Here is a 15815-nt window from a genome sequence, read left to right on the forward strand (position 1 = left end):
TATTAGGTAAAACAAGTGGTGGACTAAGACAGCTACAGTGTGCCCCCTTCATGATGAAGGTGGATTTGTCTTCAATTAATCTCCATTAATTACCTGCTTTAATATAGTCATGATGAAGCATGTTACAGTCCTCCGAGAGCATGTAGCATACTGACAATATGTATGTATGTAAGTATGTATGCATAACCATCTTTAAAGAATGTTTTGGTCAGCTTATAGTTCATAGTTGGGGGTCTTAAATCACTTTTGACTTGTCTTCATTGTTGTGAAAGAGTTGGTCTATGCACGAGACTGAACAAATCAAAAGCTAAATTCACACCAAAACAAGCAAAATTCCCAGAAGTCATCATTTTCCTTTTAGCTTCTTAATAGTAAGCAGCTAGATGGGACCCAAAGATCTAATCACTTAGGCATGTTATTTCAACATTAACCATTGAAGCTTCCTGTAAATGTCATAGGAAGGTCATGGCGAAACCACCTTGCAGCAGAATATAGTATATGTATAGCTCTATACTGCTACCATTAGACAGCAGTCTCTTAGCTTCTCTAAATGTCTAACAACAACAGTTTTAGGCTGCCAGGCTCCCCGGAAAGCGCCTATCAGTCCAATTTCGAGTTCCCTGACGAGTGGACTTTCGACGGTTGGCTCGAGGATTATCCTGAAGCCATCATCTCAGGGCCAATTCAGTTTCCTTTTAATCAGGACAATGAAGCTAATGACTTTGCTGGCACTAGCAGCCTCCTTCGAGTACCTGGTAATGAAATTACTTAAAACTTCTTGAAGTTCTTACGAATCTGTTCACTCGAGAATCAATGCTTCTTTGTGTTGATAGGGGAAAATGAAACTGTGAGGGAGAGGAGGGAAGCCAGAGAAAGATACGCATTCAAGACCAAGTCCGAGGTCGAGATATTGGATGATGGATACCGGTGGAGGAAATACGGGAAGAAAATGGTGAAGAACAGCCCGAATCCGAGGTATTTTAGCCTGCTTGTATGGTTTGAATCATCCTTTAAACTCTCGGTTGTATCCATTTCTTATTGTTTGATTGATAGGAACTACTATAGATGCTCTGTTGAAGTATGCCCCGTGAAGAAAAGAGTCGAAAGAGATAAAGACGACCCGAGTTACGTAATCACAACTTACGATGGGATCCACAACCACCGAAGTGCTTCTTGAATCAATCGACAATTCACCTTTAGGATCTCAGAGCCAACTCCTGCAGAAGGCCAACATCAATCTGCAACGATCGCATCATCTGCATAGAATATCGAAAAGTCTCTCTGCATTTCTATCCTTGTAGGGTATCTGTAAGAAAATCCAAGGACCGGACTTATCAGAAGAGGTTGTTCGGATCTGTTCTTTGAACACTTGATGTAATATGTAATAATAATCCGAAATCATCAATAAAATTATAGACTTCTTGGTGAGCCAAGTGATTGCAGCATTAAGAAACCATTGCAAGAGAATAAGAAGGCACAAAAGAAAGCAGAAAACTTTAGCTATATGCTTCATTTATCAAATTGAGATGAATTGATTACATTTGAATGAATATTCAACTGTAAATTGATTCTTATTGGACTGTACAATCTTTGACAACTTTAGTTGCAGAAAAGTTGGCTGATACATGCATACAAAGTAAACGGTCAAAATCCACAATCTACAACAAAATTCGACAACTTAATTTAGGAAGATGACATTAGGGTTTCGATAATGTGGACCCGAATCTGCCAATCCTTTCAAACCCGCAAATGTTTCATCGACATTCAGGTTAGACTCCACAGCACGTTCCCAGCATGCATTTTTCTCAGCACTGATGGGTAGAATTTTACAATTGCCTTTCACTTTGAAAATGTTTCCTTTTGGAGTTAGCTGTGCCACTAGCAAGCATCCAGCGTGTCCCGGACTGTTGCTGTGCTTTGCTACCCCAAAGATGCTGCTTATCAGGCTCAGTATTTAACCCTGCAAGATGAACTTCGGTGATATAAAAAAAATGGAGTACCTTCTCTTTCCTCTGCAGCTTTGGATTCAGGGTTCTCTTCTCGATATCTTTCTGGCTCTAGAGCGACATGAGCTCGCTCTACTTGAATTAAAGCCATCATGGAAGTGCCAACCGGTTCATAGTTTCGAAAGGGATCTCTAAGCAACACCGTGACAGCTAGTGTAAAGTTATTCCCCAACAACCCGTGCTTTCACCCAGATGCTTTACCCAAGTCAACATGTTTTATCGATTTTCCACTAACTGAAACAAGGCACTTGGCTTGATAAGCCTCAAGGATCTGGATCGTATTGTCACTAATATGGTCTCCATCAACTATATTTCCACCGTCCAGCCGTAACCACTCATCCAATGTTATAATAAGGCCCATTAATCTATTGACATCATCTCTGAAATCAAGGGACTGTGAACTAGCAGCTCCCTCTAAACTGAGCAAACTACTCAATTTTGAATCCTTACCAACGGTAAACGGCACGTCGCTGGAGGACGAAGGACTCACATTTGAGGGCGCATCCTCGTTAGACATGTCACATTGAATTCTCAAACCCTCTAATGCAAGGGCTTCAATCCTATTAATGACTGAGGGAACAAGGTTTTCCATAGACACACAAGTTACACAACCTATGAGGCCTGAGCACATATTGTCAAAGCAGAGTGAAGACGGTCTCGACAGTAGTTTGCAACCTGTATAACAGTAAACGACAATAAAGACATTCACTTCCTAAACATCCCATACATGATCTTAAATTCTTAATGGAAAAAAAGCTTAACAGGAAAGGTAGTAAAGGAAATCGTAAAACTGACCTGCGAACCTCCATGACCGTCATAGACTCCAAAGAATTGAACAGTCTGATGAGCAAAGCCCTTGCTCGTTCCATTGAGTACCCTATCACCAATTAGCATTCCAATTAGAACCTTTACGAACCGAGGCACAGCAGCTGCTGCATCTTCCATCTCGGGTCTCCTTCCACATATAGAAGTAAATCCCCAAAGAGGTACATATTCCACCTCGAACACGCTGCACGGAACCGGAACTGTCATAGTAGTTTCTTCCTTTTGGAGAGCCAATTGGAGAACCCCTTCAGATAGTTTCTCTTCATACGCATCTCCAATCTCTTCCTCGAGGCTTACCCCACAGAAATGGGATCACTTGCAACATCTATTACAACATTCGACTCAACAAGCATGGTAGCTTTTGCAATAATATCCAAACCACAAATGTTTTTCTCGATACCTACACCGGAAGCCACATCAAAACCCAGGAAATCCTCTCCACAGAAGCTACTAGTCTCACTCGCCACAGAATATGAGCACGAGCTATCAAGGTCGCAAATACGATCGCCCTCCAATGACAAAGAATCATCTTACTCACTTTCTTGGGTTATAATATCATTACTAGCAATGCAACTATCTTTACTACTAGACACCATATCAACTTCTTCCATTACCTCTTCTAGTAGTGGCACCTCTATGCTTCTTCAGTCTCCATATCATCGCAATAGCAACTGACATCTTCATCGGTTAAAATACCAGTGGGATTTGCCATAAAAGCTTAAGTCTTGTGAATTGAGATGTCCATAGAAGTTGCAAAGCTTGAGTTTTCACAGAATGAATTACCTAATCTAAATGGCAACTCCTCCATCAAAATCCCCTTCAACCCCCTTCGGATATCACACTACTAATCAATATTTAGCAAAACTAACGACAATGTCTTAGTCAACTCAAAAGTGTCCAACGAGGATTCAAGTTCAGATCTTTCGGAAATACTAGAACATCTTTCTTGATCATGATATTTAGAACAAATATTACCTTATAATCACCTTAGCTTAATAAAAAATATTTCTTAATCATTAACAACTTATAAACATCTTTTATAAAAATAGTTATTTAATATTAAAATATTTATAAAAAAACAACAATCTCTAAATCAACTATAAATAATATAAAATTTTCGCTATATATAAAAAAACATTAAAATCTAATTTTATAATATTTTTTATGGTCCCTTGTCTAATCTTAGGAAGGGTCTTTTTCTAAAATATATCTAATTTGTTTTAATGTGAAGAATGGAAGAAATTTCAATTATATGCATGATAGATTTTTTTTTTAAATACTGAAAATTTAACACTAGACTCCGTACTAAGAATATAAAATCATACAACAAAATATTTGTAAGAGTACTAAGATGGAAAATTTTACTGAAAACCATTCTTTAAGGAAAATGTTTGTTTCCTCGTAGCTAATTCCTAGTTATGGTAATATAAGTTTTACACAACAAGGGAAGGTATCATTGCTCCCAATATGGCTATGGAGTTTCACGAGTACTGTGCTACCAATTAAAATTTTAGACCAGAAACTGCCACTAGTGAAGGCAAATTTTAACACAAGCCAACCTGGGCAGCCAGTGCATCCACAAACTCTCATCTAATCTTCTAACACAGCCTTTTCTGCCCGAAAAAGGGGGGGGGGGGGGGAAGAGTTTCCCTCGTCCCACCACTCGACTCGGAAACTGGTTTTCGAGACCTTTCTTAAATATTACTGTACATTTCATTAAGTGATTCCGGTAATCGGATGGCAGCCACTCCTCAAGAACTGCCGGTCTTGGAGGTTACTTTATGGCAACATTGGATCACCTGAAGCAAGCATCTGCATATCTGTTTCCTCGGCTGACATCTTAGTAGGATAACCTACCCCCGAATCACCTGCATTTATTGATAAACTTAATCTATCAGTGGAGAAAGACAAATATCATTTCTATGACTACAATAATGGTAGGAAGTTGATGATGAAAGAAGAAAAGATAGAAGAGAAAGGTCCATTACTGTATATAGAATCGACGGATGGCTGCTCCATTGATGGATTGTTGAAATCTGCACAGTTTAGAAAGGTGGTGTCAAATTTTCTCTTTTTAAGTGGAGCAGAAATACCTTGACAACTATGAGACGGATTGCATACCGACAAAATGGCGTAGCCCTTTGATGACATCAAAGTTCTTGTATGTATAGCCAACAAAACTTAAGTCTTTGGGAGTTAAAAACATCTGCATAAAGAAATAAAATTACATGATTGCACATTCATAGCGTCCTCTGATCAGAAAATAGAACACAAACTTCCTATTTCTTATGTTACCGGAGTTTGATTCTTGGTCTTTAGAACCAAGAGTCGGGTCACTCTACCAAAAGACCATATGTCTGTTGATGAACAGAACACAAACCCGTCGCATGCTAAAAAAAGGTGCAAACAAAATAAGTTTACAGATAGCATCATTTGTTAAAGACCTTCCGTGAGGATCCCAAGCCAGTTCTTGCTGATGCTGGAGGATCCAACTGCTGATAATTCAACAAATAATCAGATTAAAACAGATAACTTTAATTTCACTAAGAAATATGTAATCAAGAAAGCGATTTGTATTTGGAATAAGCAAAAATAAAAGTAATACAAAAAGGGGGAGTTCGAGTTATATATACTTCATCGAACTTCATAAAATTTTGAGTATCCAACTCCCCATTCACTTCAGGTTTAAATGCTGCCTCCAACTCATAGAGCTTATCCCACTCAATGTCTTTGAACCAAGGATGAGCCTGATAAAATTACATGTCATCAACCAAAGGAAGCAAAAATAGTTGGTAAGAAATAACAGTTCAATATACATAATCTTACTTTAATTTGATTGCCTCTGCAATTCCCAACCGGTGCTCAACATCGCAAAGCAATCGACATATAAGATCCTTTGCCTCATGACTTATCTTTGAATCTTCAGGAAATCTTAGGTGATTCCTCCAGTGCACAATCTGACAGTAATTGGTGACCAAAATATCAGGAAAATGAACAATATCTTCATCATGATTACCAGAGGGAAAATGTTCCTCTTAAACTTATGGAAGGACAAGGGAGCAAGGAACAACGGGTTACAGCATGCAAGACATATAAGCAAAAGGGTAAAAGCAATCATGGTGCATTGGAAGAGGGGTCTACTCTCTGAATGCTCATAGAACAGAACATCAAGCATAGTGCTAGTAGGACACCAAAGAACTTAATTACACTACACAAGCAAGCATTTGGCACAATTGGAGTAACTATAACATAGATGCATATCAACTTAATATCATACACGACAAAGGTACATTACACATCTGGGACTTTTTTTGCATCGGAGTTCATTAGAAATAACAGTATATATCTCTAAAACAAAAGATTTTGTTTTATAGCAACCCAAACTAGAAAGCACAAGTTAAAGATCAACTAGAAGAGAAAATAAAGCAGGCAGAAGCATATACCTGCATGTGGTAAGAGGATCATCAGAATAAAATGGTGGGTATCCAATTAGCATTTCATACATTATTGCCCCCAGTGACCACCTAAAGAAGTCCACAGAAAAGGCTGCATTAGCCCACTTTTGTAGTTGTAGCAAGAAAATGATGGACGGTGTGCAGCTAGAAAAGTAGAACAGGTATGCATCGTGCATGAAGGTGAAGCAAAAAATTGGAGAATAAGTAATAGATCCAATTGCAACCACGAGAAACAAAGATAACTGAAAATAAATATAACTAACCAGTCACATTCCATGCCATATCCTTTCTTCAGTAACACTTCAGGAGCGATGTAGTCAGGTGTTCCCACAGTTGAAAATGCCTTCACAGTAAAAAAAAAGATGGCAAAAATTGCTGGAAAACTTTGCAGCTGAATCAAGTTTTTCATGCCATAATCTGATTGTATTACTACTTATGCAACTACTCATTTGGAAACTTACCGAAAACTTTTCTAATTGAATCAACAGTGTGGGTGTTTGTAAATCCTTTGCAAGGGAAAGAAACTTTAAAAATGCTTATAGTAATGATATGTGACATTAGTTGCAATTCACAAAGTCCAATATGTAATATTGGGGCATCAATTAGAGCCAAAACTGAAACTTGGCATGGGAAACTTGAGAATGGTTAATATCATACCTTAAAGAAACATCTCAAGGAGTTAATGTGCTTTAATTAATTAATACACTGGAATGTATTTTACGAATGCTGCATTAAACAGTACAACTGTGAAGTCAATTGCATACATACCAACATTCTTCTGTTCATTTGCCAACACTGAAGCTGCTCACGAGGGCTTCTCCAATTGCTTTTATTGTCAGCATCAACATCCATAGGTTCTGTTATATTTTCATCATCCATCGGCTTATTCTCATGGATTGCTGGTAAATTTGTGCAATCAATAGGCTTACAAAGGCCAAAATCTGATAACTTCATGTGACCATTTTTGTCCAGAAGAAGATTGTCGGGTTTTATGTCTCTGAAAAGAAAATGAATGTAAAGAAATAAGATGGGTAAACCATAACTTGAACAACTATGAACCGAAATTACCACATCACCTTGCTCCAAAATGAATAAACTAGACAACATAGTAGGGCAAGCTTAAATTTTAACCTGTGAATGTAATTATGTTTGTGAATAGACTCGATGGCCAAGATACTTTGAGCAATGTAAAATTTAGCCACATTTTCAGTTAAGGTATCCTTCCTCATCAGCAGAGTCATCATATCGCCACCAGGAAGATATTCCATGATCAAATATAAGTATTCAGCATCCTGAAATGAATAATAAAGTTTTACTATGCAGTGGCTTGCAACTTCTGCCAGCAAGTTCCTCTCCGCTCTAACATGTTCCACCTAAGGAGCCAAAGACATAAGTTAGATTAGCAGTACAACAAATATTTCCGATTCCAATTAAAAATTAAATGCTACAAGGAACTAAATAATAGCTTCATGCGTCCTTAGTTACCTGCCCTTTCATAAGCATTTCCGATTTCTTTAACTTCTTCATTGCATAAATATTTCCAGATTTCTTCTCCCGGCACAGTCGAACCTGCAGAAAAAAGTATGATAAATAAAAAACTCCAAACAGCCAATGCATGAAAGGCAATATAAATCAGAAGCAGAAAACAACAATTTCAAATAAAAGAAACTATGAAGGCACGACTTTATAACAAGAATTGGCATTCTAAGTTTTTACCTCACCATAGGCTCCCCTTCCAATAATAGTCAAATGATCAAAATCATCGACACAAATCTTGTGCCTTTTAAGTCTCATAAACTCCGTCTCTTTTCTCTCTAAATCCTTTATCAGATTGATCTGTTCCTCCTTGGGCACATCTGAAGCAGCTAACTTTCTCTCCAGGACCCATCGTCTGCAATGATGAACTTAAGTTATGTTATTAACTTGAAACCTGACCTATCAATCCCAAGCACAGAAATGCTGACAACATTTGGATACATCAAGTTCAAGAAAAACAAGTCATTAGTAGGTTTGATATGGATATGCTAAAGATAACAATTCAATTACGACAGCATATATTTAATCTGCATGCTGCACAAAAAATGCATATCCTAAACAACTTCAACAAATAAAATGTGCAGATTACTTCGAAGAGGGGGGGAAAATGCATATCCTAAACATCAATGAAGCATGAAATACACAGATATTTATATTAGTCCCAGGTTTTCCAAAAAAAATGCATATTTGTTGTTGGGACTTCCACAGAGAAAAGTAAAAAAAGATAAAGAAAGCCATGCACTTGCTAGTGTGTCAACTTTGCATAGATAATTAAATCATGCACCAGATCATGTGTAATTAACCCTAAAGTTTGTGTGAGGGGGGGAACACACACACAAAAAAAATCATTATGTGGATACTTTGATATCCCAATTTCCGAAAAATCCACCCCTGATTTGGGGAAAGCAGTTTCAATTGCTCCAATTAAATGTTTCATTTCCTTGCAAAGAAACATGATTTAACACTTATACACTCCCTACTAAGCCACATACAAGACAAGCACCAAGCTCATCAGGTCAAAATTATAAAAAAAGACTTTTTTAAGAAGTTATTGAAGTCAGGTTCAGCACTTCAGTTGACTGAGAAGTTCATCGATTTCCACCCAAAAAAATTAACTAATCTATCATTCATAGCTCCTATCTTTAATTTTTAGGCTTTCTAAGCAACCAAAAAAAGATCACAGATACTGCAAAAATTAAATAAATTTCTAAAGAAGCAGCAAAAACGATACCTTTCTTTGCGTTCTTGAATATTCTTCATCTGAGCTCTATAATGATTCTCGATGAACTGTTTCGCCGCCGCCACCTTCTCCAGCGTCAAGCTTGACCCTAACGCTTCCTCTCCTCCGCTCCCTTCTTCATCTATGTTCTCCATTTCCCCCCTCTCTCTAAAACCCACGTGGCTTCCTTTTGATGCTTCTTTGAAGGTGGGTTCAGGGTGGTAACACTGGGGAGTGGGGAGTGGGGAGTGTGGGTTTTTGTAAGGTAAAGTATATAAATAGTTTTTAATTTTTTAGAGTATTTGTATTTTGGTCACTTAACTTTTAAAATTTGTAATTCAGTTATTAAATTTTTAGTTAGTTTTTAGTAAGTCCATGTTATTATCTTCTGTTAGTTAGGGTTGATGTGGCATATTACCTCCGTTAACCTTCTTCTTCTTTCTCTTCATCTTCCTCTTCCTCTTCTTCTTCTCCTTCTTCTTCTTCTTCTTCTTCTTCTTCTTCTAAGGAGCTTCACCCTCGTTCTTTCCCCTTATATTCAATCGTCTTATGTAGAGTTTCGCCCAGCAATCTGGGGGTTCTACCTGTTTCACCCGTCTTCGTATTCGAAGAATCGGTAACCTCTCGATGCCTTTATCATGCGACGATAAGGAACTACCGGAGCTTCTTGTTTCACCACTACTTCTATCTCTTGCAATGAATGTGATCGTAGAAAACATTAAAACCAGTTGTTCCTTACCAAATGAGTAATCAGTATTTCGATCACAGATTCTCGACACCAGTGTTCGACATGCCATGGTTGCTCGGTACGAGACACAGGAGAAGTCAAATTCTTCAACATCTTATTACCAAGCATCAATTAAAATAGTCCAAAAGACATTCAATGTATTAAAAAACATGCAATCTTTGTTGAAGTTGGTTCTTCTTGTTCATCTTCGCTTCTTGTTGAAGCTTGGATTTCACTCGAGATGAATCTTTGTAATAGATATATAGGGTAATTCTTTGTTTCCATAGAAATATTCATCATCTCTTTTATGGGGTAATTCTCTGTTCAAGCTAGGGTACTATGCACAAAGATGATCCAAGAAATGTACTTGCTTGGTTTGACTTTTTTTCGGTTGTCGATGTTGAAAGGTCATTTTCCATTCCTTCCCAAGAAGAAGACGAAGAGGAAAAAGAAGAAGGTTAACTGAGGTATAACATGCCACATAAGCCCTAATTAATAGAAGGTAACAACATGAATTTTACTGATCAATTTGTCACTCAGCCATCAACAGTTGTTATTGGAGTAACAAAATGTTGATGTGACATGTTAGTTATGACTTTTTAGGTTTATAAATCAATAACATTAGTGATTAATTTGTTATAAATCAATAATGTTAGTGACTAGTTTGTTATAAATCGATAACATTAGTGACCAATTTGTTACTTTTGAAATTTTAGTGAGAAAATAAAAAATTTATTCAAATATTAGTGACCATTTGTGTAATTTATCCAAAAATTTAACTTGGAACAACTATGTTAAACTGATTAATAAAATGAAGTCATTTTAAATATGTTATTTTACTTTTACCTTTCATTTTGAACAATTTTATTAAATCAATTTTACTTTTTTTGGAATTGTCCGTCTAACTCAGTTGGTAGAACGCAAGACTCTTAACCTTGTGGTCGTAAGATCGAGTCTCTCTGAGGGCAATTCATAACGGAGGTCTTCCACTGAAGCTGCTCTCAATCTGGCGTTGGAGGCAGCCTACTACCTTAACTCCCCATTACATATGAGAATAGAGTCAGCTAATTTAATTTTTTTTGTTTGTGTTATGTTTATATTCTAAACTGGTGGACTTTATCTAATAATATGTGTACATTAAAACCTAATATTTCATTTCAAAAAGGACCAAATCTACAATTTTAAACATCACATCAAATAAATTTTACAATAAACCCTTTTATAGTAAGGTAGGATATATTAGATGTCACTTAACTAGTTTATTAAAGAATTATAAAAATTAATTAGTATAAAATAATCATTAAATTTTATCATAATATTATAAAATTAATTATTAAATATATAAAATTATTATTAAATGATTATTAAATTTATCAAAATGTTATAAAATATCAATAAACTCATAAACTATTATAATTATTATAACATCGATGTGATCATATTATTATAATTTAATAAATTTAATAATCGATATATAACTTTGGAAAATTTAGTGACAAAAGTAATATTTCATAGTTTAATTACAAAATAGTTTAATTACCTCTAAAATACTTTAAACTTTATGATAAATATTGTCCTAGATACTAATAGGATGCATGGTGTAAAAGATTATGTGCAATGGCATCTCTAGCTTCCATGGAACTTACCGATCTCAATCAGTTTCACCCGCCATTTCTTCTTCTTCTTCATCGTCAACTAACTCAAATCCCATTGATCAGACTCAAACCCGTCACCTCTCAGTTCACAAATATTATGCAAAACACAACAAGCTCCAACAACATTCAAATCCTGCAACTCGAACTCACTATTTGTCTGCAAACAACACCATCTCCCTTTCAATCTCATGAACGCTTCTTTAGCAACTCTCTGAATCTCACCAATCTTCTCGTTAAACCCATGTTGTGCCCATGTCAATCGTCTTCGATTGTAAGGAACCAAAACCCAGTCCATTAATGGATACCCTTTGCTCCCCACGACCCAAACTCCATTGAAGAACTCGCCGTTTGCTCTTCGATAAAGGGATGATTTTTGCAGCACTTGATCGTCGTTCATTGATCCCAACCAGCCTATGCAAACGTCGGTGAAAATCCCATTATGATCGACCACGCCTTGTACTGTCACAGTGTACGAGGTTTTCCCGTCACGTTCCGTTTGTTTTTTGTTGAAATACGCTATCATCGACGCCGCCGGTGGTGGTGGTGCCGGGATATGGGTCGTGGACATTGATCCGACGACGTTTGGTATCCATGAGATGGCTTCGAACTCTTGTTTTATTTCTCGTAACGAATTCTTGTCCGGCCATCGCAGATACTTCGGCATCAAAACGGTGCGTATCGCCGAACAGACGACGAGGACCGATTCACGGCATGTCGGGATGGGTAAACCGAACCGTTTCGAGACGAGTCGAAACGGTTCTCCCGTCGCTAAAAGCCGTATGCAAACCGCCACACTTTGCCTAAACGTGGCGATTTCATCGCCTTCAGAGTTGAGCTCGGAGCAAATGAGCTCGAACGTTGACTTGCTCATCCTAAACGCCTTCTTGAATTCATCTTCCGGGTAATCGGGTCCGTCACACTCATTCCACCATAATTTCTGACTAGACCCGGATTCCTTTTCAGTTCGAATAACAGATGTCGCCGTCGGACTGGAAATCTTCCTCCTTACACGGTCGTCGGAGATAAATTCCGTCGTGGTTCGAGCCTTTCTCTTGTGTGTTGAATCAAAAATGGTTTTTTCATCGTTGGAACAACCATCTTCTTCGACGGGCATTCTCTGGTTTCGTCACCGGTTATGAAGAACGTCGCTACTATTCATATTTTCCAGGGAAAAAGAGTGGAGTGTAGGAGAAAGAAGAAATGGGCGTTTGAGCTGCAGACTGTTGCATTTAAGGAAGAAGAAGTGATTAGACCGCCGAAATTAGATAAGAAAATGTTTGGTAAACGATTGTTGCTATTGAGAGCTTAAAAAGTGGTTTAAAGGTGTGAACGTAAAGAGATTGAAGTTGACACTTGATAAGACATCGTTGTCTCCTAGTGGATGCGTACTGAAAACACACAATTTCGTCCTTGCTTATAACTATATATATTTATACAATATATGCGTGTTACATATTTTAGTGGGAACTACGTACATCATATATTATATATACATATGATATTATTATTATATTAATACAGTTTCTTTACTTTGTAATGCCAGATCCATTACACACAAATAAAAGTGGCCCAACAAAGCAGCCCACGCAGAAGATTAAGGTTTCTGGAAACCCTGGATCTCCCCCACTCTTATCCCAGATCGCTTAGAGCTCCAAACCGGGTCCAAGTACCCAACCTGAACTGGTTCAGCTAGGGTTTGATAACCCTAGCATTCTTTTCTCATCCAGCGCCGCCAGTGAAGAGTCCCAGCCGCTCGGTCGCCGCTTTTCACGCTCCACGCAATCGATTATCTCGGCAACAAACAAACGTGTGGAACACCAACTCACCAGCAACCCACAAAATCAGCAAATAAGCATTATAATCGGAACATGACTCTTCAAATCTAAGGCTATAAATCACATGTAACTAGAACACTCACACAGACAAGGATTACTCACGAAAGATCAGAGAAAAATACGAGCAAGTTAATAGTGATTTCAAAGCATTTGTAACAAGCTTGAAGATAAATAAAGGTAGTTTTGTTTTACCTTCGATTGTGGTCATTTTCCTGCTTCGCATGTGTTGATATTGCTCACCGTTCTTTTGATTCAAACGCTTTGCCTAGAACAAAAGGGGGGAGTTCTTCGAACTTTCGTTCTTAGATTTACGCTCTCCTGAGGCTAATTTTTTAAAAACCAATATGTTTTTGGAGAAGTGGGGGTCGAGATCTACTAAAAAAATCAAAACTTTTTTAGATTGCCGCCGATGACCGGGCAGCCGGCGCCAATCCAAGGCGGTCGGTGAGGCGGTGCCATCGTATTTCTGGGTTTGGGGGCGACTGTGTTCTTCATTATGAAGAACACAGATGAACAAAAACAGAGAAAATGAGGGATGGGTTTTGATCCATTTAGATGAAGAGAAGGGAAACGAAAGCTTTTAAAAAAAAATTTGAGTTAAATAATACCCATACACGTCAGAATCCGTGTGTTTTGCCTTAAATTAGGGTAAACCCGCTTTTGGTCTCTCCTATTTTAAAAGTCTGTTATTTTGATCCCCAAATCCGGTTCTCAAACTCCAATGCTATTCTAATTCGACCACTCAATTCGTTTTACTTTCAATTTGGTCCCTGTTAAATTCAATTCGTATTTTTTAAATCTTTTTTTATATATTACGTTTTATTATATATATATATATATTATTATTGTTATTATTATTATTATATGTATATATATGTATATATTTACTTATTTCTTTTTATACTCTTTTACCATTTTTATTTTTATTATTATTATTCTTTATATTATCCTTATTATTTCTATTATTACTATTTTTTTTATTTATTCATGTAATTATATATATATACGTATTTTCTATATATTTCATCTATATACTTAGTGTTAATACATATATATTATTTTAATTAACTTTTTGGTCATTTCTTTATCTAGCTACTACATCTTATAATTTTATACGTTATATATGTATTTTTTTATTATTATTTACCAACCTTACTCATTTTATCTTATAATTATATTTCTATTAACATTTTATTTTTTTTGTATTTATGTATGTATATACATATATATATATATATATATATATATTCATTTTACCTATTATTGATATTTTCCTTTTTAATACTTTAATATATATATTTCTCGTTTCATTCATTAATTATTTATTCCATTTTTATTTTTATTCCCCTTTTACTTTTTACTATTATTATTATTTGTTTATTTATGCTATTATATTATATTCTTTATTATATACGTATATGTATTACTCATTTTTTACTTTTTATTTTATATATTTTATGTATTTTTATATTCTACATATATATATATATATATATATATATATATTTTATTTATTATTTTCATCATTATTATTTCATTACTATTTTACTATTATAACTGTTATTTTTATTATATGTATATTACACATATTTTTTCTTTTTTTTTCATTTTCATTGTTTTATATTTTATTTTATTATGTGTATTTTTTTATATTTTATTATATTTTCTTCTTTTTCTTTATTTGTATTTTCGTTTTTTTTCTTTTGCATATCTTATTTTGTATTTAGTCATATTTCATTCTTTCCTTTTTTTTTGTATACATTATTTTTTTTATATTATTTCGTTTGTTCGCCTTATTTTTCTATTTTATTACTTTCATTACCTAACCCTTTCCTCGGCTTTTTGAGAGAACTTCAAACAATCAGTGGTAAGCGATTTGGATCAATATTTTACTTTTTAATTTAACTTTCAATTTTCTTAATTAAAGACAACTGGAAATTATGTAGTACCGAAAGGGCAGTCCAAGGGTGCTAACCCTTCCTTGACTGTAACCGACTCCCGAATCCGACACATCTTTGGTAAGACGCAGATCAGGTAAGAAATAAGGTATCCGATCTACCTATTTATTTTTAAATAAATGATCGGTGGCGACTCCAATCCACATTTACCTAAGTCGAAGCCCAATCCCGGGGCCCGAACCGAAAGACGGTTACGACACGTACGAAATAGGGTAGACAGCATTTGTAAATTTAATTAAAGCTTAGATCGAATAATAAAAAGTTTTTTATTTTTTAAATTATAGATTAAATAAGATTTGTTTAAATAATAACAATTAAATAAGTTCATATTTAAAATAATCAGATATCAGAGTTAAAGAGTAATAATAATTTTTTAAATAGAAAATTAATAAGATAATTACAAGATAATATTTACTTATAATATTTGTTAACTATTAACGACGCACGTATCCTACATACACAATTAGGTAAACGTAAGACAGCAAGAGAAAGCATCACTCATTTTAATTACTAAACTCACTTAATAAATTAAAAAATTCTTTAATTCATAACTGAAACGGATGTTCTCTTTAATTATTTGTACAAATGGTAATAAGAAA

The 15815-nt window shown here is 35.6% G+C and overlaps 2 protein-coding genes and 2 pseudogenes across 2 annotated transcripts; 1 reads left to right on the forward strand and 3 right to left on the reverse strand.

Annotated features, from left to right (window-relative positions):
- The first annotated feature begins 390 nt into the window (after positions 1-390).
- Positions 391-1976, forward strand: LOC120182298 (probable WRKY transcription factor 50). Its single transcript, XM_039187288.1, has 3 exons — positions 391-755; positions 834-975; positions 1054-1976. Exons 1-3 carry the CDS (start codon positions 551-553, stop codon positions 1175-1177), a joined length of 471 nt encoding a protein of 156 aa, XP_039043219.1. The 5' UTR covers positions 391-550; the 3' UTR covers positions 1178-1976.
- Positions 1977-2618: 642 nt separating this feature from the next.
- Positions 2619-3639, reverse strand: LOC120182292 (annotated as a pseudogene).
- An 882-nt stretch (positions 3640-4521) lies between these two features.
- On the reverse strand, positions 4522-9279 carry LOC120182299 (annotated as a pseudogene).
- A 2048-nt stretch (positions 9280-11327) lies between these two features.
- Positions 11328-12671, reverse strand: LOC120182297 (protein ALP1-like). Its single transcript, XM_039187287.1, has one exon. The coding sequence runs from the start codon at positions 12535-12537 to the stop codon at positions 11464-11466; it is 1074 nt and encodes a 357-aa protein (XP_039043218.1). The 5' UTR covers positions 12538-12671; the 3' UTR covers positions 11328-11463.
- Between the last annotated feature and the right edge of the window lie 3144 nt (positions 12672-15815).

This window comes from Hibiscus syriacus, unplaced genomic scaffold (assembly GCF_006381635.1).
Source record: "Hibiscus syriacus cultivar Baekdansim isolate YM2019G1 unplaced genomic scaffold, ASM638163v2 tig00112636_pilon, whole genome shotgun sequence".
Lineage (NCBI taxonomy): Eukaryota > Viridiplantae > Streptophyta > Magnoliopsida > Malvales > Malvaceae > Hibiscus > Hibiscus syriacus.

Bases quoted from the DNA above. Each gene is read 5' to 3' on its own strand.
- LOC120182297 (XM_039187287.1), bottom strand. From the start codon at position 12,537: ATGCCCGTCGAAGAAGATGGTTGTTCCAACGATGAAAAAACCATTTTT.
- LOC120182298 (XM_039187288.1), top strand. From the start codon at position 551: ATGTCTAACAACAACAGTTTTAGGCTGCCAGGCTCCCCGGAAAGCGCC. The intron at 756-833 runs GTAATGAAATTA...TTGTGTTGATAG, and splicing joins CAGCCTCCTTCGAGTACCTG to GGGAAAATGAAACTGTGAGG. The intron at 976-1,053 runs GTATTTTAGCCT...TTTGATTGATAG, and splicing joins AAGAACAGCCCGAATCCGAG to GAACTACTATAGATGCTCTG.